A 25088-nucleotide genomic window follows, 5' to 3' on the forward strand; every position below is an offset into this window, starting at 1 on the left:
GAACTCTAATCAAAGCTTCTTTGTCACTTGTGGGATTCAGCTACATAGGCATGAAGCATGTCAGATACTGAGAAAGTATTCCATTTTATTTTATTTTACTACTTGACTTAGCATAGACTATTTGACCCATTACAAGAGCAACCCAAAAAAGAAAAACTGAGATGGTCTTAACTTAATGCTTGTTTAAAGATTGAGATTTGAACTTGTTAGTAATACTAACTCATGGAAAATACTAAGGATAGATGCATAAGGAAAGTGTTCTTGTTTATTTAGTGGGTGTCTAAGAATCATCTGGCACAGAGGTTGATTCTAACCTAATGTGCTGTGGATGATGAGCAGCATATAAGAGAGCAGCTGCGTAAGTGTGCAAGTGATTAGTCAGTATTTCCAGATCACCTCCACTGCTCTTCATTTACAATTACTTCCTTTTGGCTTGAGGATATGCTGCCAAACTGGCACCTCCTTCTCCCAGACGCCTTCTTTCTGCCAGTTTACAGGGGAGTGTTTTGGAGAAGTACTGCCAAAACTTCTTTTCCCTTCTCAGAGATTAAATAAATTACATCTGTTTAACATATGCAGTCTCCGTTGGCCCAGGAAACCAGACAAAACTCTCTGGATGATGACCTCAACTGATATTTTGTCTTCTAAAAATGTATTTAGTTGTGGAGGGAATATTGCGAATGGCACAAAATCTTTGTTCTCTCTTTGGTTACAAGTATGAGCTCATGATCGGCTCTACCACTTACTGCGTGACCTTGACCAAGTCATTGAACTTTCTCTGTATCTCTGTTTTCTCTATACATTGAAGAAAATACTTAACCTTATATAATTAAGGTAAATAGTGAAAGATCTCTGCTTTCTGTATTTAATGAAATACTAATCAGAATCCCATTGGGATTTTCCTTTTTCTTGCATGGTGGGGCATTAATACTTGTCAAGTTGATCTTGAAGTTTCTCTAGGAAAGTCAAAGGTGTAAAAATAAGTTTTTGAACATTGAATGAGACTTGCCCTACTCAGTCAAAAGAACTGTAAATGTAGTATTGCAGGAAGATGCACAAATCAGCTAAAGAGAACAACAAAATTTTATATGTAGCATATAGAATAAATATTTTAATTTAGTAGAGATAATTTGTTCAACAGATGGGATGAAATAGCTAAATGTCCATTTGGGGGAAAAATAGCTAAAAGTTTGATCTTTCTTTTATTTTAGGCCTTAGTGATTTCCTCCTATATGAACTTGGATCCCCAAATCTCAAGGGCATCTTTCATTTTAGAATGCATTATAGCAGTTAAAGGTTTAAAAATTATCCACTCACATATAGATGAAGGCAGGAGTGGACAAGATATTGAAGAAGAGTACCAAGAGGTCTGTGGTTGGGATATTAAGGCACGTGTACACTTATGATGCAGGTGCAGAAAAGGGGACCAAAGGTGGATAGCAATAGGACAATGTCAATTGCGAACATTTTCTTTTGAAAATCAAGGAATCTAAAGGATGAAAGGTTTTAAATGAGGTTAGTGGAAGGTCAAACGAAGAGAGATTAAGAAGATTGAGGGCTAGAAAGAGACTGATGGATTTGACAAGTAGGATATGACCAACTTTCTTCAAGAAAGAATTTTTCCAGCACACATATGGTTCCTGACCTAAAATGGTTTGATTTACAATTTTTCAACTTTACAGTGGTGCAACAGCAATACCCGTTGAGTAGAAACCATACTTTGAATTTTGGATTTTGATTTTTTTTTCTAGGCCAGTGATATACAGTATGATATGATCATGATGCAGGACAGTGGCAGAATGGCTCTCTCTGCCACTGTCCGGTAATTATGAGGGTAAACAACCAATATACTTACCATCCTGTACACATAACCATTGTTTTCCACTTCCAGTATAGTATTCAGTAAATTACATATGATACTTAACACTGTATTATAAAATAGGCTTTGTGTTTTATAATTTTCCCCAATCTTAGGCTAATGTGAGTGCTTTGAGCACAGTTAAGTTAGGCTAGGTTAAGCTATATTTGGTAGGTGAGGTGTAGTAAATGCATTTTTTACTTATGATATTTTCAATTTATGATGGGTTTTTGGGAACATAACCCCATTGTAAAGTGAAGAAGACTTGTATTAAAACTAAGCCAGATTCAGTGAGGTGACAGCAGGTTCAAAATAACAAAGAGATTCTTCCATATAATGACAGAGATGGAACTCCAGCTTAAAGGGAAATAACTGGGGAAATATATCGACTCAACTGATTTTTGAATCTGCTACTAAGTTATAATATTCTAGGTGCTAGACACTAAGCTAGATGTCACCAGTTTTCAGAACAAAGCTGCAAGGTCAATAGTTTTTTTCATTTTACAGATGAGTATTTGTGAACCAACATATGACAACATTTACTAACTAGTTTTGGCAAGTTATTTAAGTAGTATGAGTTAAATTTTTTTAATTCAAATTCACATGCTGTATTAGTTTCAGGTATAATGCATATTGATTTTGTACCTAACCCCATGATGGCTGTATTTACCATTTGTCACCATATAATGTTACTACAATATTTACTGACTATATGCCCTATGCTATATTTTTCATCTCCATGACTTACTTTGTAACTAGAAATCTGTACCTCCTAAGCCCTTTTGTCATTTTCACCTGTTCCCCTAACCCACCTCTGTTCTGGAAAACTGTTCTGGCAGTTTGTTCTCTGTACTTAAGAGTCTGTTTTTCTTGTTTGTTCATGTGTTTTTGCTGTTGTAGTAGTTTGTTTTAGATTTCACATATAATGAAATCATATGGTATTTGTGTTTCTGTCAGACTTAGTTAGCAAAATACTCTATTGGTCCATCAGTGTCTCAAATGGCAAGATCTCATTCGTTATTATGTCTGAGTACTATTCCATTGTTGTGTGTATAATTGCATCTCCTTTACCAATTCCTATATCAGTGGACACCTATATGCTTCCATATTTTGGCTATTGTAAACCATGTTGCAATAAATATAGGAGTGCATATATCTTTTCAATTGTTTTCACATTCTTTGGGTCAATACCCAGTAGTAGAATTATTATATCACATGGTATTTCTATTTTTAGTTTTTTGAGGAACCTCCATAATGTTCTCCACAGTGGCTGCACCAATTTTCAGTTCCACCATCAGTGAAGTCTTACTTCTTTTGCACATGCTCGCCAAAACTTATTAGATTTTTTTAAATAGGTTTTTTTAATGCCTATTTATTTTTTAGAGAGAGACAGAGTGTGAGCAAGGGAGGGGCAGAGAGTGAGTGAGACACAGAATCTGAAGCAGGCTTCAGGCTCTGAGCTGTCAACACATAGCCTGATGCGGGGCTCAAACTTGTGAACCGCGAGATCATGACCTGAGTGGAATTCAGATGCCTAACCAAGTAAGCCGCCCAGGCACCCCACTTAGATTTTTAATGCTAGCCATTTTGACTGGTGTGAAGTGATATCTCATTGTGGCTTTGATTTGCATTTCCCTGATGATTAATGATATTAAGGAGTATGTGTGTTGCAGTCTGTGTTCTTCAGAAAAATGTCTCTTCATGTCCTCTGCCCAATTTTAAATCTGATTGTTCTTTTGGTATTGAGTTATATAAGTTCTTTATATATTTTGGATATCAACCCCTTATCAGACATATCATTTGCAAATATCTTTTCCCATTCAGGAGGTTGCCTTTTCATTTTGTTGATAATTTCCTTCACTGTAAAAAGCTTTTTATTTTGATGTCATTCTAATAGTTTACTTTTGCCTTTGTTTCCCTTGCTTGAGGAGACCTAGTCATAAATACATGGCTGAGACTGATGTCCAAGAGATTATTCCTATGTTTTTTTTTAAGGATTTTAATGGTCTCAAGCTTCACATTTAGGTCTTTAATGAATTTCAAGTTTATTTTTGTGTGTGGTATAAGAAAGTAGTCCAGTTTCATTCTTTTGCATGTAGCTGTTTTCTCAACACCATTTATTGTATAGATTGTCTTTTCCACATTGTTTGTCTTGCCTCCTTTGTTGTAGATTAATTGATCGTATAAGCATGGGTTTATTTCTAAGCTTTCTATTCTATTCCATTGATCTATGTGTCTATATGCTGCCAGTACCATATTGTTGTAATTGCTATATGTTTGTAGTATAACTGATATATGGGATTGTGGTACCCCGAGTTTCATTTTCCTTTCTCAAGATTGTTTTGGCCATTTGAGGCCTTTTGTGATTCCATACAAATTTTAGGAATGTTTGTTCTAGTTTTGTGAAAAATGCAACTGATATTCTGATAAGGATTGCATTGAATAGCTAGGTTACTTTGGGTAGTATGGACATTTTAACAATATTCTTTCAGTCTGTGAATATGGTAGATCTATCCATTTGTCTTATCTTCAGTTTCTTCCATTAATATTTTATAGATGAGTACAGAATATAGGTCTTTCACCTTCTTAAATTTATTCTTAGGTATCTTATCCTCTTTGGTGCAGTTATCAATGGGATTTTCTTCCTTTTTTATTGAAGTATTGCTGACATACAGTTAACATAGTGATTCAACAAACTTACACATTATGCTATGGTCACCATGGGTGTAGCTATCATCTGTCACTATACAATGCTATTATAATACCATTGACTATATTCTCTATGATGTACATTTTACCCCTGTGATTTATTTATTCCATAACCTAAAGCCTGTATCTCCCACTCTTCACCCATTTTGCTCCTGTCCCAGCCCCACCCCTCTGACAACCAACCATTTCTTCTCTGTATTTATGGGTCTGTTACTGTTTTTTGTTCCTTTTTGAGATTCCACATATAAGTGAAATCATATGATATTTGTGTTTCTCTAACTTATTTCACTTAGCATAATATCCTCTTGGTCCATCCATGTTTCCCCAGATCAGAAGATCTTTTTAGGCTAAGTAATGTTCCATTGTATATACATACCACTTTTTCATTCATTCATCTATTGATGGGCACTGTGTTGCTTCCATATCTTGGCTATTGTAAATAATGCTTCAATAAACAGAGGTGTAAGTATCTTTCTGCATTGGTGTTTTTGTATTCTCTGGATAAATACCCAGTATTGGAATTACTGGATCTTATGGTATTTCTGTTTTTAAGTTTTTGAGGAACCTCTATACTGTGTTCCACAGTGGATGCATGAATTTACATTTCCACCAATAGTGCACAAGAGTCCCCTTTTCTCCACATCCTCACCAGCACTTGAAGTTCTAATCTTTTTGATAATAGCCATTCTGAGTAGTGTGAAGTAATAGCTCATTGTGGTTTTGATTTGCATCTGATGATTAGTGGTGTTGAGCTTCTTTTCATGTGCTTGCCATCTGTATGTCTTCTTAGGAAGAATGTCTGTTCAGGTCCTCTGACCATCATTTTAATCAGATCGTTTCTCTTGGTATTGAGTTGTATAAGTTCTTTACATATTTTGGATATTAACTCCTTATATTGTTTGCAAATATCTTCTTTGATTCGTAGGTTGCCATTTTTTGCTTTGTTGATGGTATACTTTGCTGTGCAAAAAGCTTTTTTTTCCCTTAGTCCCAATAGTTCATTTTTGGTTTTGTTTCCGTTGCCTCAGGACAATGTTGCAAAGGTCACAGCCAGAGAGATTACTGCCTGTTTTCTTCTAGGAGTTTTACAGTTTCATGTCTCCCATGAAGGTCTTTAATGCATTTTGTGTTTGTTTTTGTGTATGCTGTAAGAAAGAGTCCTATTTCATTCTTTTGCAGGGAGTTGTCCAGTTTTCCCAACACACTTATTGAAGAGACCGTCTTCTCCCAACTCTATATTTTGCATCTTGTGTTGTAGTAGATTAACTGACCATATACGTGTGGGTGTATATCTGGGCTCTGTTTCTGTTCCATTCATCTCTGTGTCTGTTTTTGTGACAGTAGCATACTGTTTTGATTACTACAGCTTTATAGTATATCTTAAAATCTTGCTTTGTGATACCATCAGCTTTGTTCTTCAATCTCAAATTTCCTTGGCTATTTGGGGTCTTTTGTGGTTTCTTAAAAATTTTAGGATTATTTGTTCTTGTTCTGGCAAAAATGCTATTGGTATTTGGTAGAAAATGCATTGAATCTGTAGACTGCTATAGATTCTCCCAGTACATGAACACAGTATATTTTCCCACTTGTTTATGTTGTCCTTATTCTCTTTCATCAATGTTGTACAGTTTTCAGCATACAGATCTTTTCAAATCCTTGGTTAAGTTTACTACTAGATGTTTTATTCCTTTTGGTATAATTATAACTCAAAGTATTTTAATTTTGTATCCTGCAACTTTAGTGAATTCATTTACTACTCCTAACAGTGTTAGGTGGAGTCTTTAGGGTTTTCTATGGCATAGCATTATATTATCGGCAAATAGTGATAGCTTAACTTCTTCCTTACCAATTTGGATGCCTTTATTTCTTTCTCCTGTCTGATTGCTATGGCTAGGACTTCCAGCACTATGCTGAATAAAAGTGGCAAGAGTGAACATCTTTGTTTTATTCCTGATCATAGCAGAAAAACCCTTCATCCTCATGGACTAAAATGTTAGCTGTGGGTTTTCATATTGTCCTTTGGTATTGAGATATGTTCCCTCTAATCCCACTATATTGAGAATTTTAAAAATCAGAAATAGATGAATTTTGCCAAATGCTTTTTCTGCATCTGTTGAGATGATCATAATAGTTACCATTTTTTAATGTGATATCAGGTTGATTGATTTGTAAATATTGAACCATACTTGCATCCTTTGAATAAATCCCACTTAATTTTTGTGATTCTTTTAATATATTGTTGAATGCAGTTTGCTAATCTTTTGTTGATGATTTTTGCATCTATGTTCAGGGTTATTGGCCTGTAGGTTTCTTTATAGTATCTTTGATTTTGGTAATAGTGCAATGCTGGTCTTATAGACTATATTTGGAAGCTTTCCTTCCACGTTTATTTTTTTGAAATAGTTTGAGAATAAGTATTAACTGTTCTTAAAATGTGTGGTGGAATTCACCTGTGAATCCATCTGGTCTTGGACTTTTGTTTTTTTAGGAGTTTTTTCATTACTGATTCAATTTTCATAAATGGTCTGTTCAGATTTTCTGTTTGTGATTTGGTTTTGGAAGATTCTGTGTTTCTAGGAATTATCCATTTATTCTAGGCTGTCTAGTTTTTGTATAATTTTCATAGTATTCTCTTATAATTCTTTTTATTTCTGTGGTGTCCGTTTTCTTACTACTTTTATTTCTTTTATTTAAAGTTTAAGAGAGACTCAGCAGGGGAGAGGGGATGAGAGAGAGGAGCAGAGGATCTGAAGCAGGCTCTGTGCTGACAGCAGAGAGCGTGACACTGGCTCAAACTCACGAACCATGAGATCATGACCTGAACCAAAGTTGGATGCTCAACCAACTGAGCCACCCAGGCACCTCTACTTCTCTTTCATTTCTTATTCTCTTTATTTGTGTCTCCTTTCGTTTTTTCTTGATAGGTCTAATTTTCTGTCAATTTTGTTTATCTTTTCAAGAACTAGCTCTTGGTTTTGTTGATCTTTTCTATTTTTTTGTCTCCATTTCATTTATCCATGCTCTGATCTTTTATTATTTCTTTCCTTGTACCCTTGTACTAACCTTGGACTTTGCTCTTCTTTTTCTAGTTCCTTTAGATGTAAGTTTAGATTGAGATGTTTATTTTTTATTAAAAATTTTAAAACATGTTTATTCATTTTTTGAGAGACAGAGTGTGAGTGGGGGAGGGGCAGAGAGAGAGAGAGAGAGGGAGACACAGAATCTGAAGCTGGTTCCAGGCTCTGAGCTGTCAGCACAGAGCCCGATGCAGGGCTTGAACTCATGAACCTCAGATCATGACCTGAGCCAAAGTCAGACACTTAACCGAGCCACCCAGGTATTCCAGAATTTTTATTTCTTGAGGTAGTCCTATATCACTATACATTTCCCTCTTTGGGACACAGTGAAAATGGTTCTAGATTTTTGACGTGTGTTTTCATTTACGTTAGTCTCCCAAGTATTTTTAACATTTTCTCAGTGTGTACTTCATGGACCCATTGCTTATGTGGTAGAATTTTATTTAACCTCCATGTTTGTGTTCTCCATTTTTGTTTTTTTGTTACTGATTTCTAGTGTCATACTATCATGATCAGAAAAGATGCATGATACGATTTTAATCTTCTTAAATTTATTGAGTCTTGTATTATGGTTTAATCTATGATCTATTCTGAAGAATGTCCCATGTGCACTTGAAAAGAATCTGTAATCTTTTGTTTTTGGATGGAATGTTCCATATATATATCTTATACCAGCTGGACCTAATGTGTCATTTTAAAGATACTGTTGAGGGGCACCTGGGTGGCTCAGTCATTTAAGCATCCCAACTTCAGCTCAGGTCATAATCTCATGGTTCATGAGTTTGATGTCAGTGCAGAGCCTGCTTTGGATCCTGTCCCCCGTGCTCTCTCTCTGCCCCTCCCCAGCTCACTCGCTCTCTCTCAAAATTAATAACTTAAAAAAAAGACTGTTGATTCCTTCTAGTGTATATTTCATTCAGTTATTGTATTCTCAACTTTTTTTTTTAATGTTTATTTTGAGAGACAGTGTGAGCAACGGAGGGGCAGAGAGAGAGACACAGAATCCAAAGCAGGCTCCAGGCTCTGAGCCATCAGCACAGAGCCTGATGCAGGGCTTGAACCCATAAGCTGTGAAATCATGACCTGAACTGAAGTCGGACCCTTAACCGACTGAGCCACCCAGGCGCCCCTGATTGGTTCTTTTTAATATTTTTTCTGTTGACATTTTCAGTCACTTCCACTCTTCAGTCTGGTGAGCTTCTTTATAACCATTACTTTGAGCTCTTTGTTAGGTAGATTGGTTATTTCCATTTTATCTAGTTCATTTTCTGAGGACTTGTCATGTTCTTTTATTTGGAGCATATTCATTTATCTCCTTACATTGCCTTTGTGTTTGTTCTTATGAATTAGAACAGTTACTTCTAAAATTGATGGAAGAGTCTTGTGTATGATCATCCCCTGTGTTGACTGTGTTTAGTGACTGGGTGGTTAGAGTTGTGGCGGGCATGAGCTTGGTGGTCCTGAGGCACTCCATGCTGGGGCTTCCCTGATGAGATGACTGTAGCTGAAATGGGCATGGGTCAGGGTATTCCTATCTCTCAATGCAGAGGGTGCCCCAGCAAGACAGCTGAAACTAAAGTTGGTGCTAGCCAGGTTATTTTGGGGCTCTCCACTCTATGGGCACCCTGGAAAATAGCTTAAGCCAAAGCAGATGCAAGCTGGGGTGTACTGGTGTTCTCTGCATGGAGGGCACCATGGCAGATTAGATGAAGGTGAAGAGGACTGCAGGCTGGAGTGTCTTGGGCATCCTGTGCAGGGGCTACCCTGGTGGGGTAGCTGGAGCCAAGGTGTAGTGTGGTCCAGGGCATCCTGGGGCACTCCATACAGTGGTGCCTTGACAGGAGAGCTGTAGTTGAACTGGGTGCAGGCTGGAGTCTCCTCAAATGCTGTTCATAGAGTGCTGTGATAGGGCAACTAGACCCATGGCTAGTGTGGGCTAACCATGTGCACAAAAACTCATGGTGTTTGGTGCAGGGTATGCCCTGGTGAGGTGGCTATAGCTAAGACAGGGTGCAGACTTGGGGTTCTTGAGATGCTCTGTTCAGGTATAGTCCTGGATCTCTCTTGAGTTGGGGGTGTCATACATAGCAAGACATTAGGAGCTAAAATAATGTGTGCCTGGAGTGTGCCATAGTGCTTTGTGCCTGTGTCACCTTGGTAAGTAAGGTGGCTGTAGCTGTAGTGAGCCCTGAGAAGGGGTGTCTTGGTGTGTGGTGTGCTGGAGGCTGACCTAATTGGATGGCTCAGTCTGGTGTGGGGTAGAGGCCAGGGGTTCAGTCAATAGGCTGGCTAGAATGCCTGGACACTATTCCTGTCCATGCTATCATGATGGAGAGGGAACATAAAACAGCTGTGTTCTAGCTGCTGTCCTGTTGCTTGGTGGTGGTAGGGCTGGATCCTTTATATTCTAGTTGCTTTTAATTTGTAGCTTTCTTTCTGTGCCCCAGGGTGGGTGCATTACAGTCCCTTAGTACTATCCCTCTCCACTGCTCTTCAGTGTTGGGACTGTGGGTTCTCTTTAGTAACAAGACTCCATCTTACAGTTATGTGATCTATCTTTTGTGCAGAGGCTGTTCAGTCAGCTCTCACTTCTTCAGAAGGAATTGCTCTACAATAGGTTTATTATTTGGTGTGTCTGTGGAGGAGGTGAGTTCATACTCTTCCTGAGTGGTCATCTTGGACTACTCTTCAATGGAACTGTTCTCTGAATTTCTCTTTCTGCTACTTCATTATTAGTGTATAGAAATGTAATACAAAATTAACATACAGAAATGTATCCTGCAACTTTACTGAATTCATTCATCTGTTCTTTGGTGGAGTGTTTCGGGTTTTACTACACACACACACACACACACACACGTCATTGGCCAATAGTGGGTAAGTTTATTTTCTTACCATTTTGGATACTTTCCTCCTTCTTGCTTGATTGCTGCAGCTAGGATGTCCAGTATTATTTTGAATTAAAATGGTAAGAGTGGACCTTCTTGTCTTGTTCCTGGTCTTTAGAGGGAAACCTTTCAGTATGATGTTGGCTGTGGGTTTTTCATATATGGTTGGTGTTATGGTATGTTCTCTCTAAACCCACTTTGTTGAGTTTTTATCATGAATGGATGTTGCATTTTGTCAAATGCTTTTTCTGTATCTACTGACGTGACCATATGGTTTTTAGTTATTACTCTTATCACATTAACCTATTTGTGAATATTGAAACGCTTTTTATTCCTGGAATAAATCTCACTTGATCGAGGTAAATGATATATTTTTTAATGTATTTAGTTTGCTAATATTTGTTCAGCATTTTTTGCATGTATGTTCATCAGATATACTGGCCTGTAAGGTGGTTTTGTTTTGTTTTGGTCTTTTTGATAGTGTCTGGTTTTGGTATCAGGGTAAAGCTGGCCTTGTAGAATATATTTGGAAATTTTCCTTCCTCTTCTATTTTTTGGAATCCAGTAAAACCTTGATTTGCAAGCATAATTCATTCCAGAAGCATGCTTGTAATCCAAAGTGCTTGTATATCAAAGTGAATTTTAAGTACCATTGGCTCAGTTGTGATCATGTAACATTCAGTATCCCATACTACATGTATTACAAGACATCACTTGTTTATCAAGTTAAAATTTATTAGAAATGTCTGCTCGTCTTACAGAACAAGTTACTCGCAATCCAAGGTTTCACTGTAGTTTGAGAACAGGTATCAACACTTTAAATCTTTGTTGAATTTACCTATGAAGCCATATGGGTCCTGGACTTTTGTTGGTAGCTGTTTGATTACTAGTAATGAAATTGAATGGGTAATCAGGCCATATTTTCTATTTCTTTCTGATTTAGCTTTAGAAGATTGTATGTTTCTAGGAATTTATCCACTTCTAAGTTGTCCCAATTTGTTGGCACATTTTTCAGAGTCGTTTCTTGCAACCCTTTGTATTTCTGTGGTGTCAAGTTATTTTTCTTCCTTCATTTCTGATTTGGGTCTTCATGTGTCTGGATAAAGGTTTCTCTTCATTAATCAATTCTTATTCATTTTTCTTTTTTTATTTCCACTCTAATCTTTATTCTGTCCTTCCTTTTACTACCTTTGTTCTTTTTCTAGATCCTTTAGGTATAAGGTTAGGTTGAGATTTTTGTTTGAGGCTGTTATAAACTTCCCTGTTAGAACTGCTTTGCTGTGTCCTGAAGATTTTGTACCATAATGTTTTCACCTACGTTTTCTCCACGAATTTTTTGATTTCTTTGATTTTCCTTGAGTCTATGTGTTTGCATTTTTTTCCAGTTCTTATAAATTATTTCTAGGTACTCTTGTGGTATGAAAAGATGCTTTGTATGATTTCAGTCTTCTTAAATTTATTGAGATTTGTTTTGTGGCCTAACGTGATCTATCCTAGAGAATATTCCATGTTCACTTGAAACGAATGTGTATTCCACTGTTTTTGGATGGAATATTCTGTGTATATCTGTCAGGTCCATCTGGTATAATGTGTTGTTCAAGACACAAGATTTTTCTTAGAGGAAGACAAAGATACCTACCTAAAAACTGTTTACATTATGTAGACACATAAAAATATATAAATGTATATAAGAACACTTACCTGGACCTTAATACAAATTTCTGGTTCCATACTGTGAGGAAAAAAACTAATGCCTAAGGTCATGGCGGCATCACTGAGTTCAACTGCAGGCCTCCTTTAATGTGTATACGGCATTATTTTGAGCAATCATCTTTGATGAACAGGCTTCTCTTCTTTTGTAGGTGGTGGATGTAAGTAGAGAAGGCAAAGAAGAAGTATTTTATGGGCCTACACTCCCTTTTGCTTCTAATGGAATAGCGGCATGCTTCCTTCCAGCTCCATATTTCACATGCCCTAACCTTCAGACTCTTCAAGTGCCTCATCACAGGATTGGGACCATCTGAAAACCAATGCTTTGTTAATAACTATCATTAACAGAAGGGAAAGAAAAGCTTCACTTCTGAATACTGGGCATGAAAAGACTCAGTGCTCAATGCTTCCTTGTTTTGTTTTATATGTCTTATTTTCAGATAAACATTAGCAAAAAATGAACAGTTTTCTAAAATACATTACTGAAACCTCCTGTCACCCTTCTCTCTGTGTGTCAATATACAATATGTCTGACTTTTACTGTGGTGTACCTCAGTGACAACTTAATGGTCAATTACTGTTCCATGGGTCTTTAGAGCCTTTGTTGTAGACTTTCTCTAATCAGCACTGTCTAGGAAAACAAGAAAATGTTAGTAAGGCAATTTATTTCACAAATACTGCCATCAATGATCTTCAAAAAAAAAAAAAATTCCGTAGTTAATCCCCTTACTACTTAAAACTGGGTTTGTAATTTTTCTTTTAAAAATTTAACATTATACAGCCCCACTAGTATAGACTCAGTATTATGACATTATAAAATTTTAAATGCCATGTTTTATTCACAGTAACACGAATGATAGAAGTACACTGGAACAGCAGTTGGAACGCCCAGATTGTTCAGCTTGGTTACTGTGACCTTGGGCTAGGTGCTTAACTTTCAGTGCTAGTTTTCCCATTCTTTAAGGAGGATAATTATTGATTTCCGTATCAATTCAGAAGAATGTTGTGAGGATTAGGCAAATGCTCTGAAGTACTTCATTTAAGAAAAAAAAAGTTACTCAAATTACAAGGTATTTTACTGTCTTTAGAATTCTGTAACTGAACGGGGAGATTATTTTTGAAATTATTTAAAAATTACTAAATAGAAATTGGAACACATGCTGTGGGAGAAATGATTCTGAAAAGCATGTGAAGAGATGCTAATTAGGAAAAGGGGAGTCTACCAAAGCCAAAGATTCCTAAGTCTATACAAATTCTTGCTTCACATCATAATTCAAACACTTGTTTAAATTCATTTAGTGAAAAATGACATTTCAAAGCTCAACAAAAAAAAATTAGCTGTACTAATTTGGGCACCATAAAGTGCTCTGACATAACTGTGAACCTAGACTTAGTAGTTCTAATAAAAGTTTTTGCACTTTGTTAAAGGTTATGTCAATCTTGAGCACCTGTGGGACTCTTCCTCCACCACCAATACATATTTTATTACTACCACTTTTAATAATGCATAAGAATTCTTATTTAGGCTAGGTTTTTGGATTTGCTTTGTCTATAACAATATATACATATATATATGTATATATACACATATATATATGTAATAAAAATCACATTGGAACATAAATTCAAGAAGTGTAACATGAGTTTTTCCCTTTTCCTAATCTTGTTAGGATCTAAGTCACTTTACTAAAAGGAAGACTTTATTTGGACTTTTTTCCTTTGGCATAGTTTAATTGTTTAGCAATCCTTACCTTACAGGAAGTTGTCATTTTATTCATGTAACCACTTTTGGTATTCAGAAATAAAAACAAACTTTTTAAAATCCTAAATACAAAATTCACTAACTTTTCACACTGTTATACCTAAAAATTTTAATTTTTAAATAATAATCTGGTTATTCAGATTAAAGAGCAGAGAAGGAAAGACTAGGCATAAGGGGAAAAAGTAAAATAAAAACCTCCCAGAGATTTAGACAAAAAACCTTCAGAGTAATTTTACAGTTCTGAAAAGTGAAAATTGATACTGATATGATATTTAGAAGAATTACAGAGTCTCTTTAGAAGAGTTTATAAATCATGTAAACTAAATATTTTAAATGCCTTACCAAGTCAGGAAAATGACTCTGGCATTTCAGATATCTTTTCAAAAAGAACCTAAGCAAGAAGTGTTTCGGATTTATTAAAATTTCTACTTGATACATGAATTGACCTCCAGCTGTTTTACCTTATAAAACCATTACATCTGTAATCCCACATCCTATATCCAATGAATGAAAGGAAAATGGTCTAAAAATAAGCTTGCCTGACTAATAATGAAAAGGTACCCTGAGATTACTCTTGATATTTTCTGTATAGATTTCTAACTATTCATTTAAAACAAATCAGTATATTAGCAAACACTTTCTTGGGAAACTTTAATGTATTATCCACTAATATTACAGAATCAAACTCAGAATTAGAAAATATTCTTTACAGTATAGCCAAAGATAGCCTCTAAAGTACAACATTCCTAGGAAAAATAAAACGCAGAATGCTTATGATTAGATCATTTTCCTCAAAGATTCCAGAAAACTGTGCTCATAAAACCAAATTCCACTGAAACTATTCAAATATATATTTTCTATTTTAGTGAACTATAGTAATTCATCTCTCATTTTTACTCTTTAAAATTATAGACCATATTGTATCTGTAGTTAAATTATTAGGTTAATTTGAATTTCCATAAGAAAAGCATGAAAATTCCAACCACTTAAACACCATTTTCAGATTTTACTATCTAAAAGAAAACACAGTACTGCATAGGTATTAGCACAGCGTTCCTTTGTGTAGGAAGAAAAGCCAGCAAAGACATTAATCTGTAAAACAATGTAAAGTGCAATGAAGTTCCTTAGATTCTTAATAACAAAATACCAATTTGGTTATGATTAGGATATTTTTCTCGTTAGGTTACGATTAAGATATTTTTCTTCCTTTTTCTTCATGTTTTCTTCAAAGTTTAACCCCAAGTATACTGTATACCTTTCAACTGTTGAAATGACGAAAAAACTTTGTTTTGCCACAGAATATTAAAACAGGAACAACACAGAAATTATTCTTCCAAGTAATATGGTTCATTTTTATTTTGGTTTTCAAATAATATTTCATAAAAAAGGAAGTGTAATAATCATGAAGTATAAACTAAATATATACATTTAAAAAATTATTATATGCACAATTAACTTATCAATATACAATAAGGCCCAGCATTTTCTGAAAACACAATTCACAAATGCAATAAATGCTATAAACTGGATAACTACTAGCACACCAAAAACTTTAATAAGCAGAAGTTATTCAATTCCAATCATGTAGTACTTATTTTGGTAATCTTAGCAATATAGATTATCACTGAATCTAAGTACAAATCTTATATCTTATTAAATATGTGAAAAAATATGCTACTTTGCTATCTTCCCAAACCAACTGTCTTAAGCAAACAAAACATGGTATTTATATTGGCATGCTATGTACTTGACTGACAAGGCAGTATTTTTAACCCTAGGAGGAGAAGACAGGAGAAGAGCTTTTGGAAAAATGTAAGGTTTACATAAAATCTATAGGATTGAGGGAAGACAGGTTTCCTAGAGGCTTTTCCCAACTGCAGAAACTTGTCAAATTTTTATAGAACAGATAATTTTAACAAAGGGATGTAAAAATAAAAGCTGTCAAAGATTCTGTTAAAGTACACGTAATTCTTTAAGAACAAAATAGTTTTAAAAATTTGTGATGAAGCATGAAAGAAAATAATAATGGGTAAAGAACACACACACAGGCTACAGGTAAGTTTTGTTTTTGTTTTTGTTTTTAATATAGATGCCCAGGTAGAAAAAGTCAAATAGGCTTAAGAAAAAATATGCTAGGAATAGGTAAAGATATAAAAGTTTTAAACTATGAAACTCTTCTAATGCAAATGAAGTCAATACTAAAAGATTTCTGTACAGAGATCATACTCCATGTTTTTTACTCCCCCATGAAAACCTAATTAAATGTTCAATTAAAATTTAAATCATAACCAAATCTGAATGTCTAATAAAGTCCTTTCTACCACTCTGTTGTCCTTCAATCATCTCTTTTATATTCCATCTGATATTTTACAGAAATTATTTGACTGGAATACTTATATTTTAACTGTCTTCCTACTTAAGTGTCTTAAGGCTAGGTTTCTGTAGAAAGGGTAGTATTCTCTCCTGGCAAGCTGAATGAAGCTCAGAGTGCAGAATGAACATGGCATTCAGATGTCTAAGGCAGTCTAGTCTCCTGTGTGAGTTAAGTTTGCATAGAAAAGGTAGAGTCGGATGGCAGAAAAGTGTCCTGAAGAGTCTGAATGTCAGCTTATTGACACTGGCAAGTAACTGGAGGTCCTTGAGCAGAAAAGTAACAGGAAGAAAGGATTATTTTAGCAACACTAATGCCAGAACTGTGTGAGGATGAATTACAGGGAAGAAGATCAGAGATAAGGAGGTAAGAAGATCAATAGAGCACAGTAGGAAAGACAGTTGGGGTGTACAGGATGGAAACAAGAAAAAAATACCAAGAGCCTGTACTGGTGATCACCTGAAAGTGGGGGGCATGTAAGAATCCAAGATGCTTCTGAAGTTTCAAGGCTAAATAACTTGTGAAAACAGTGTATTCCCTGGGTAGAAAAGGCAGCAGCTAGTTGAAAATAAGTGACAAGTGCAGCTTGACATGTTGCCTTGAGATTTCAGGAGGATCCAACTAGAGGGGTTTAGAGAGAAATTAGCACTAGAAATAGACTTCAGAGATGAAATTATGAGCTAGTGTTCGCAGTTCACTACTAGAAGAATGTTGAGACGGAGCAAGTGAAGAGCCACATCTCACCACTGGGGACCAGAAAGGAGAACATGAGGGTGCTTTCAAAATACAGTATGTAGGGAGGAGGAGTATCACCAAGGAAGGGTTGACAAGATGAAGGAAAACACAGACGTCAGGCCAAAGGACATGAGAAATGAGAATGTACTCTCAGACTGCACCAAAAGAGAACGGCTTACAATAGAGAGATAGAAGCAGCAGCCCCACAGAGTACAGGTTCTTTAGGGGTAAATACATATTAAGGAAGCAGGAATAAGGTACTTACTCTAAATCTGGGAATAGAAAAAAGGTAAGATTATCCTATTAAGTGAAGGGTCTGTGAAGATTTTCAAGAAAATGAACTGAGTCATAAATTTTTTTTCTTCAATTAAAAACACACTTCAACACACGTATTTACACATATGTATTGTCACAGATTTTTTTTTTGTTATGGATTTTTAAAGTATAAACTATTTATTCTTAGCATCTATAGACATATGCCCTAATGCATGATTCAGCAGTGGCTTTTCTCATCTCTTAAAAGTTTCATATTCTAAGGAACATGATTCTCAAAGCTATCTTATTAATCCTATTTTGGAAATAAAAATATATATACACACACATAACTTCTTTAAAAGCATCACCTTAAACAGATGTACGCTTCATGTGCTGAAACCTGCAAAGCAATACATTAAGTTTAGTAAGTCACTACGATAATGAAAAACTCATTGCTTTAAAGTCTACTAAGTAACCTTAACGAAGCTTTTATTCATTCCATTTGTTGAAGTACTAATAGCTGATCTGGCAGGGGGATAAACTATTTGTATGTTGTGAAAACAACAGATACTCCTTTAGACTTCACACATTACAGTAAGGACAGCATTAATAAGTATAGTTCGCTGACTGCAATACACTTCATCTTTAAAGATACTTCTTGAGTTAGAAAAGGAGGAAGAGAAGAACCATGATAAAGACTAGAGTCCCAAGAAGGAAACAGTAAGTTATTGCAAAGTTAGCAAACATGATGTGTAAGAAAAAATTTGAAGAAAAAAACCGGGGGGGTGGGGGTCCCAAGGGGGGGGGGCGCTCATTCATCTAGGACCTATTAGAGAAAAAGGGACAAAATTGAGAGGTGTTCATTACCTTTGGGCATGATTAGTAATCATGTCTGCACACCTCAAATAGAATGTATGTCACCAATACATTCACATACATTATCCCCTCATTCTTACTAGGACACCGTGAAAAAGAAAAAGGATTAGTATTCTTTTTTTCTCCATGAAGAAACTGAGGCTCAGCAAGGTTAAGTGACTTGCTCAAGTTTACAAAGCAGAGCTGGCTTTGAGACCTAGGTGGGTTCCCAACACTAGGACTGGAGTTCTTTCATCAAGTAAAGCTCACCACAAAAAGGAGACAAGGATAAGAGCCCAACTGGTAAAATAAAAATCTGGATGAAATAAAGAGTTGAGACACAATAGCTGCTAAAGGAAACTAAACTGGTTCCTTGTAAACATAATGTAAGATGCTAAATTATAAAAGGCTCTAATTGATGAGGAGATAAATGGGCTGAGTTCTCAGAACTCTTCTGTTAATAATGTAACCTGAAGATTTTTTTAGATGTTATTTTCTCTTTTCTTAAAGGGTCTTATTTATCCTCCTCCTGATAGAGGTCTTTTAATAAATTCCCCAAAAGAAGGACGACTAAAGAAAAAAAAAAAAAATCTGGCAACTGTTGGGACCTAAGCATAAACACTGTTGGCTTAAGTTTTAAAACATTTTATATACTATCTGTATATTCATTTAGCCAGACTCAGCCTCATTCCTCACAGAGCTAAGTGTGCTGGGCATTTATTAACTTGCCTTAGACACAGTATAACAAAAGATGACAAACATACAATCCCACCTCCTGAACCCCCCTTTCCCCAAAACCAGCACAGAACAGCCAGGTAATGTTAAAAAACACAAAATAAAACAAAACAAAAAAACACCCACATCATATTAAAACATGTAAGAAACAAAACAAATCACTCACAAGACAGAAAGTCACATTACAGTGAAAAGTTCCTGGATTGACTGGTGCAAATCTACTTAACAGACATACACATGTAACACTCACAGTTAGAAAAGGTTCCTTTAAGTTAGTTTAACTAAAAACTCTTCAAAAGAGAATGCAATTCTGCCAAGTTCCAAAGGTCCTGTAATATATTTAATTAACCTTTATTTCCTTATTTATGTACCTTATACTTACAGGTATGTAAGAAAAAAATCCTAGAAAGAATTTTTAACAGAACATCACACAATTAAAAGTATGAATCAGAATGGTGCAAAGCGGCTTCAGATAGTTATAATAGAGAAGGCAAATCACAAAATATGTTAGGTATTATCACTCTCCAGTCTCTGCATTTCATCTTGTCCCACTTGTCCTAGGTGAGATAAAAGTTTGCTATAGGCTTCCCTGTTTAAGAAAAAAGAAAAGATGTAGATACATTTATTACCTTTTCCACTACTTTTCGTTTTAAGTATTTACAAACTGAGCCTACCTGAGTGTCTGTCTACACGCACACACACTCACACAATATGACTAAAATACTTTGATTCTTTAACAAACTTGGGACATATGACTTCTCATGAGTGCTGACTCCTCTAAAACAACCTCTTTAGGAACTACAGGTCTATTTCCATGTGTTACATTATGTTACACAGTCCAGCACAATCTGAAACTGGGTTGTAAGCCTATAAGAAAAAAAGTCCTATTACTTATTTTTGACCAAAAACCGTATTATTTAATTGGCTCACACACCTTACTCACTGGATACACATGATGCAGTTGTTTCAGTACATCAAGGCATCCCTCAAAGGGCAGATAATGCCACCATGGATTTTAAGTGTTATAGTCTTCATAGGGCATCCAGCAACACATCTGAGGCTCTAAAGTCCACCTCCCAATGAGGAACACTGAATGTGTTTTGGCAATAGTAGCATTGATGAAACACAGAGCTTTCAAAGGTGGTCACTTTGAAAAGAACTGTATGTGAATCGCGATGTGTCAATCATAGTATGGAAACATTTATCAACTCCAACATACCCCAAATTTTTAGGAATGGGAAAATAAGCCATTTCTAGGAAATGAATCTAAATTTTATAATTGTTGCCCAAAAGAATGTAATAAGATTTTCAAACATACCTTTGTGCGATATTTCTGCCAAGGCCCCATTTCCGCTCTGAATCCTTCAGAGACTGAGTGAGGGTAGAAAGCAAATGGATAACAACCTGCTGGTCCAATGCTGCTACTGTTTCTAAAACGCTGTAAATCTGATTATCGTACCTCGTACCATAATCCTGGATAAAATGCCTGAAAGTAAATCAAGTTGCAAAGGATTACTTCTGGGGAAGTTCCCAGGGCTGGTATCTATATAACAATTAGCTGTAACCTGAACACCAGAAAGATCATTTCATGTAAGATTACCTTAAGAATCTAGATGCCCTATGAAGACTAAAGGACAGAAATGGCCTATTTCAGCGTAAGCTATGCATGACCAGAACCATGGCACTGGTAGGAAGAGGGAAGGGTTGGAACCTGAGAAGGGAGAATAAGGGGGGAAATCTAGTCCCAGGGACTTTGCTGCTATTCTCTGCATGTCAGAATCTGAGCGGTAAGGATGTAGAAAAAAATGAGTCCAGCTTCCTAGGTATTTCTTAGTTCATCGTATTTCTAAATAGATCAAAAAATATTTTTATGAGAAAAACAAGTTACTCATAATACATATTTTTACATTCCTTAACTGGAAATTTTAGACCCAGAGGAGGCCTTTATAAAAAATTATATGTTTTAGCCCTGAAATTTCCACTCTCCCCCCAACAAAAAAAAGTCACCTAGCTTAATACGTTGTACATAACAAACATGCAATCTTCCTTGTTCATATAAAATCCTTTCTCCCTTCTTAGGGTTTTATTTATTCTTGAGACAGAGACAGAGCATGAACAGGGGAGGGGCAGAGAGAGGGGGAGACACAGAATCTGAAACAGGCTCTAGGCTCTGAGCTGTCAGCACAGAGCCCGACACAGGGCTCGAACCCATTAACTGTGAGATCATGACCTGAGCCAAAGTCGGACGCTTAACCGACTGAGCCACCCAGGCGCCCCTAGGGTTTTATAATTCTTACAAAGCCACTATTTATTTCATGTGATCCCAATTTAAATAAATTGTAAACAGCTGATGAGTGCCAATTATGTGAGGAGAAAACGAACTGAGGAATCAAAGAGCCAACACGGAAGAAAACAGACCCACATTATTTCTCATGGCAGTGTTAGGGCAGAGATACATATATTAAAAGGGGAACTGGTAGAAATTGTGAGAAAGAAATATTTAAAAATACTGCCCTAACAGAAAGCACAAGATTCTAGAGGAGGCAAGGCAGGAAACGACAATAAAACACAGAACGTTACAATAACACAAAACACAGAAAATGTTCCTCCCGTTGCATTACTGTTCTTGGGAACTAACGTCAGGTCTACTCTTATACAGTTCATGCTTCACAACTGAAATACAATGAAGCTTTCTGGGTCTATAGTATCTACAGCAAGTGAAACAACCAGTCATGTGTACTTCTACACTGGATCCTGAGTAACATGTGTAGCAGCTCTGAGGGCCTGTGCACCTGTCATCATGACCCACATACCCTGACTTTTTTCTCTTAAATACATGCAGGAGTCTTCTTCACCCAATTCTCAAGTAATTTGAAGTCAGCTCACTTGTCTTCCTCCCTGGCACTTTTGTCTTTTTAATAAAACAATACAGTGTAACAAAACCACTGCCAAAAATATAATAATTGAAATACTGTAACAAGTAGTAACACATTATGTTTTGGATAATTAGTTATTTAAAAAACATGTTGGCTGTCAAATGGCTGGCAATAGTCCCCTTGCCAGTTGGCGTATTTTCCAGTTACCTAAACACAGAAGTCAGCTGGGCGGCGGGTTCTCCTTCTGACCCCACTTGGCAGGCTTTTACCATGTATTGCAGGTTCTCTGTGGCCAGCCTTTTCACTAGGAGGAAAAATTATAGCATCACACACTGTGTCTGAATTGACCATCTGGATCCTCATTTTTATGAACACTCTTAATTTAGAGAAATATGTTGTTTTCTTAAAGTTTGTACAGTTTTGTTATTTTTCAAAATGAAATAGTTCTGAGTTTTTGGTTTGTTCTAAAGTTCTATCTCCTTATCTCCCATTCTAAGAAAATATAAAAACCTTAAGAGTTTATTTTTTACACTCTTATAACTGAAAAAATAAATGTAAAGATAGGCTTTTTAGAAAGACCCCATATTCAAAAACATTCTATCATCCTCATCCTGCAAGTAGTTACATGCTGACAAAAGATAGCTTTTAATCATTCAGCTGATTTACAGACAAGCATATTTATTTTTTTAAAATTCATAGGCATATTCCTCCCTCCTACTCACTAACAAATTAGAAACCACCAATTTACCTTCACTTAAAATTAGCCAAAGATGTGTGTGTGTATGTGTATAAATCAACTGTGATGCTATCGTTCTTTCAAAAAAGTGAAGTTATAAAAAGAACATTTGTATTCTTTAAATATTTAACCAAATCCTTTAAAATTGTGCATTTGTACGTAAAAATGGAAAAATATCAAGAAAGAAAATAGAAAATTTAGTATGTTCCAAATGCTATTAAATTTTTGTTGTGTTGTTTTGGCACATCTAATATAAATAGCTGGGAAAAAAGCACTCTAAGAATAAAAATTTCAGAAGCTCTAATCCATTATAGCAGGAGCACAAAACAGGATACATATGAACTTAAGTTAATCACATGTACTTAGTAATGTTCTCTATGGTATGAGGGTGGTGGATAAAGAAGATATAGCACACTTGTCTTCACTGAACAAATAACTCCTCATATTAGATACAATTCTGAAATCAGTATAATTCATTCTTAAAAGACATTTTCTTGAAAAACAACCCCCAAAAGCTCTTCTGTGGATAAAGTACCAGAATACGAAGAAACAGTCTTCACAGAAAACATTAAGCATTGATTTAAAAAGAAAAAAAAAAGCTTTATTGAAGTGCAATTCACTTATCATCAAAACCAACCTATTAAGGTGTACAATTCACTGGATTTTAGTATATTCACAGAGTTGAGAAGGCATCCCCACTGTCTAATTTCAGAATAATTTCATCACCTCCCCAGAAAACCTTATACCCCTTAACAGTCACATTCTCCTATTTCTTCCTCCCCCAGCCCCTGGCAACCACGAATCTACTTTTGTCTTCATGGATTTGACTTCTCTGGAAATTTCATATACATACAATCATATACCACATGGTCTTCTCTGACTGCCTTTTTACTTAGCATTATGTTTTAAGGTTCATCCATGTTGTAGAATGTGTACTTTATTTCTTTTGACGGCCAAATAATATTCCACTGTATAGAGATACCCCATGTTGTTTATCCATGCATTAGTTGCTGGACAATTGGGTTGTTTGCATTTTGAAGCTATTATGAATCAAGCTTCTGTGGATATCAGCGGACAGTTGTGTCTTAAAAAAAAATATTTGGGGCGCCTGGGTGGCGCAGTCGGTTAAGCGTCCGACTTCAGCCAGGTCACGATCTCGCGGTCTGTGAGTTCGAGCCCTGCGTCAGGCTCTGGGCTGATGGCTCGGAGCCTGGAGCCTGTTTCCGATTCTGTGTCTCCCTCTCTCTCTGCCCCTCCCCCGTTCATGCTCTGTCTCTGTCTGTCGCAAAAATAAATAAATGTAAAAAAAAAAAAAAATAAAATAAATGTTTAAAAAAAAATATTTGCCATCTTGGTTTATTTAACTGAACTGAACTTTTTAAAAAGCTGGGTTTTTTTTCCGTTTTTCTTTACATTAACAGCTTTACTCACTTAACACGTACAATTCCATGTTTTTAGTATATTTGCAGAATTGTGCAACCATCACTACAATGTTAGAATATTTACTATGCAAAGAAACCTGACACTCTTTAGCTACCACTCCCTATTTTCTGATATACCCTAAAAGTAAACACAGATCTACTTTCTGTCTCTATCGATTTAATATTCTGGACATTTCATACAAATGGAATCATACAATATGTGGTCTTTTGTAACTGGCTTCTTTCACTTAAAATAATGTTTTCAAGGTTCATCCATGTTGTATAGCATGCAGCAGGACTTAATTCCTTTTTATGGCCAAATAATATTCCACTGTGTGGCTGTATCACATTAAAAAAAAATCTGTCAGTTGACAGTCTACCTTTTGGCTACTATGAAAAATAAATTGCTATAAATACGAATATACAAGTTTCTGTGTGGATATATGTTTTCATTAGTCCTGGGTTCATACCTAGGAGTGACATTGCTAGGTCACATTGTAACTCTATGTTTTAACGATCTAAGGAATGACTGGACTATTTTCCCTAGTGGCTACACCATTTTATATTCTCAATAGCAGTAACTAGGGGTTCTGATTTCTTCTCCATGTTTTCACCAAACTTTGTTATTAACTGACTTTTTCATAATACCCAACTTAGTGGTATCTCACTGTGGTTTTGATTTGCATTTCCCTGATGACTAATCGTGTCGAGCACCTTTTCAGGTGCTTATTAGTCATTTGTTCATATTCTTTGGAAAAATGTCTATTCAAATCCTTTGCCTATTTTTTTTGAAAGTTTATTTTTTTGAGTTAGAGGACAAGAGAGAGAATCCCAAGCAGGCTCTGCGTTGTCAGTGCAGAGCCCGACACAGGGCTTGATCCCATGACCCATGGGATCATGACCTGAGCTGAAATCAAGAGTCAGATGCAATAACCCACCAAGCCACCCAGGCGTCCCCCTTTGCCTATATAAAAAAATTTTTTTTATTACTGAGTTGTAACAGTTCTTTATATATTCCAAGTACAAGTTCCTTATCCTATAAATGATTTGCAACTCTCATTCTGGGAACTTTCTTTTCACTTTTTCGATTGTCCTTTGAA

General features: G+C 35.8%; 2 protein-coding genes across 14 annotated transcripts in view; one reads left to right on the forward strand and one right to left on the reverse strand.

Annotated features, from left to right (window-relative positions):
• KLHL32 (kelch like family member 32) overlaps positions 1 to 16327 on the forward strand; it is a 246291-nt gene extending 229964 nt beyond the window's left edge. For all 13 annotated transcript variants that reach the window (XM_086707456.1, XM_086707454.1, XM_086707459.1 and 10 more), the window contains one exon: positions 12395 to 16327. In XM_086707456.1, the coding sequence (XP_086563582.1) occupies positions 12395 to 12556 (162 nt within the window). In that variant the 3' untranslated portion in view covers positions 12557 to 16327. The remainder of the gene's footprint in view (positions 1 to 12394) is intronic.
• Positions 16328 to 19273: 2946 nt separating this feature from the next.
• The window catches only part of MMS22L (MMS22 like, DNA repair protein), a 126000-nt gene continuing 120185 nt past the window's right edge, over positions 19274 to 25088 (reverse strand). The window contains exons 23-25 of the mRNA XM_025925730.2: positions 22039 to 22135; positions 20274 to 20441; positions 19274 to 19544 (exon numbers count right to left, since the gene is read on the reverse strand). Of these exons, the coding sequence (XP_025781515.1) occupies positions 19463 to 19544; positions 20274 to 20441; positions 22039 to 22135 (347 nt within the window). The 3' untranslated portion in view covers positions 19274 to 19462. The remainder of the gene's footprint in view (positions 19545 to 20273; positions 20442 to 22038; positions 22136 to 25088) is intronic.

Source organism: Puma concolor, chromosome B2 (genome assembly GCF_028749965.1).
Source record: "Puma concolor isolate L17-30 chromosome B2, mPumCon1.1.hap2, whole genome shotgun sequence".
Lineage (NCBI taxonomy): Eukaryota > Metazoa > Chordata > Mammalia > Carnivora > Felidae > Puma > Puma concolor.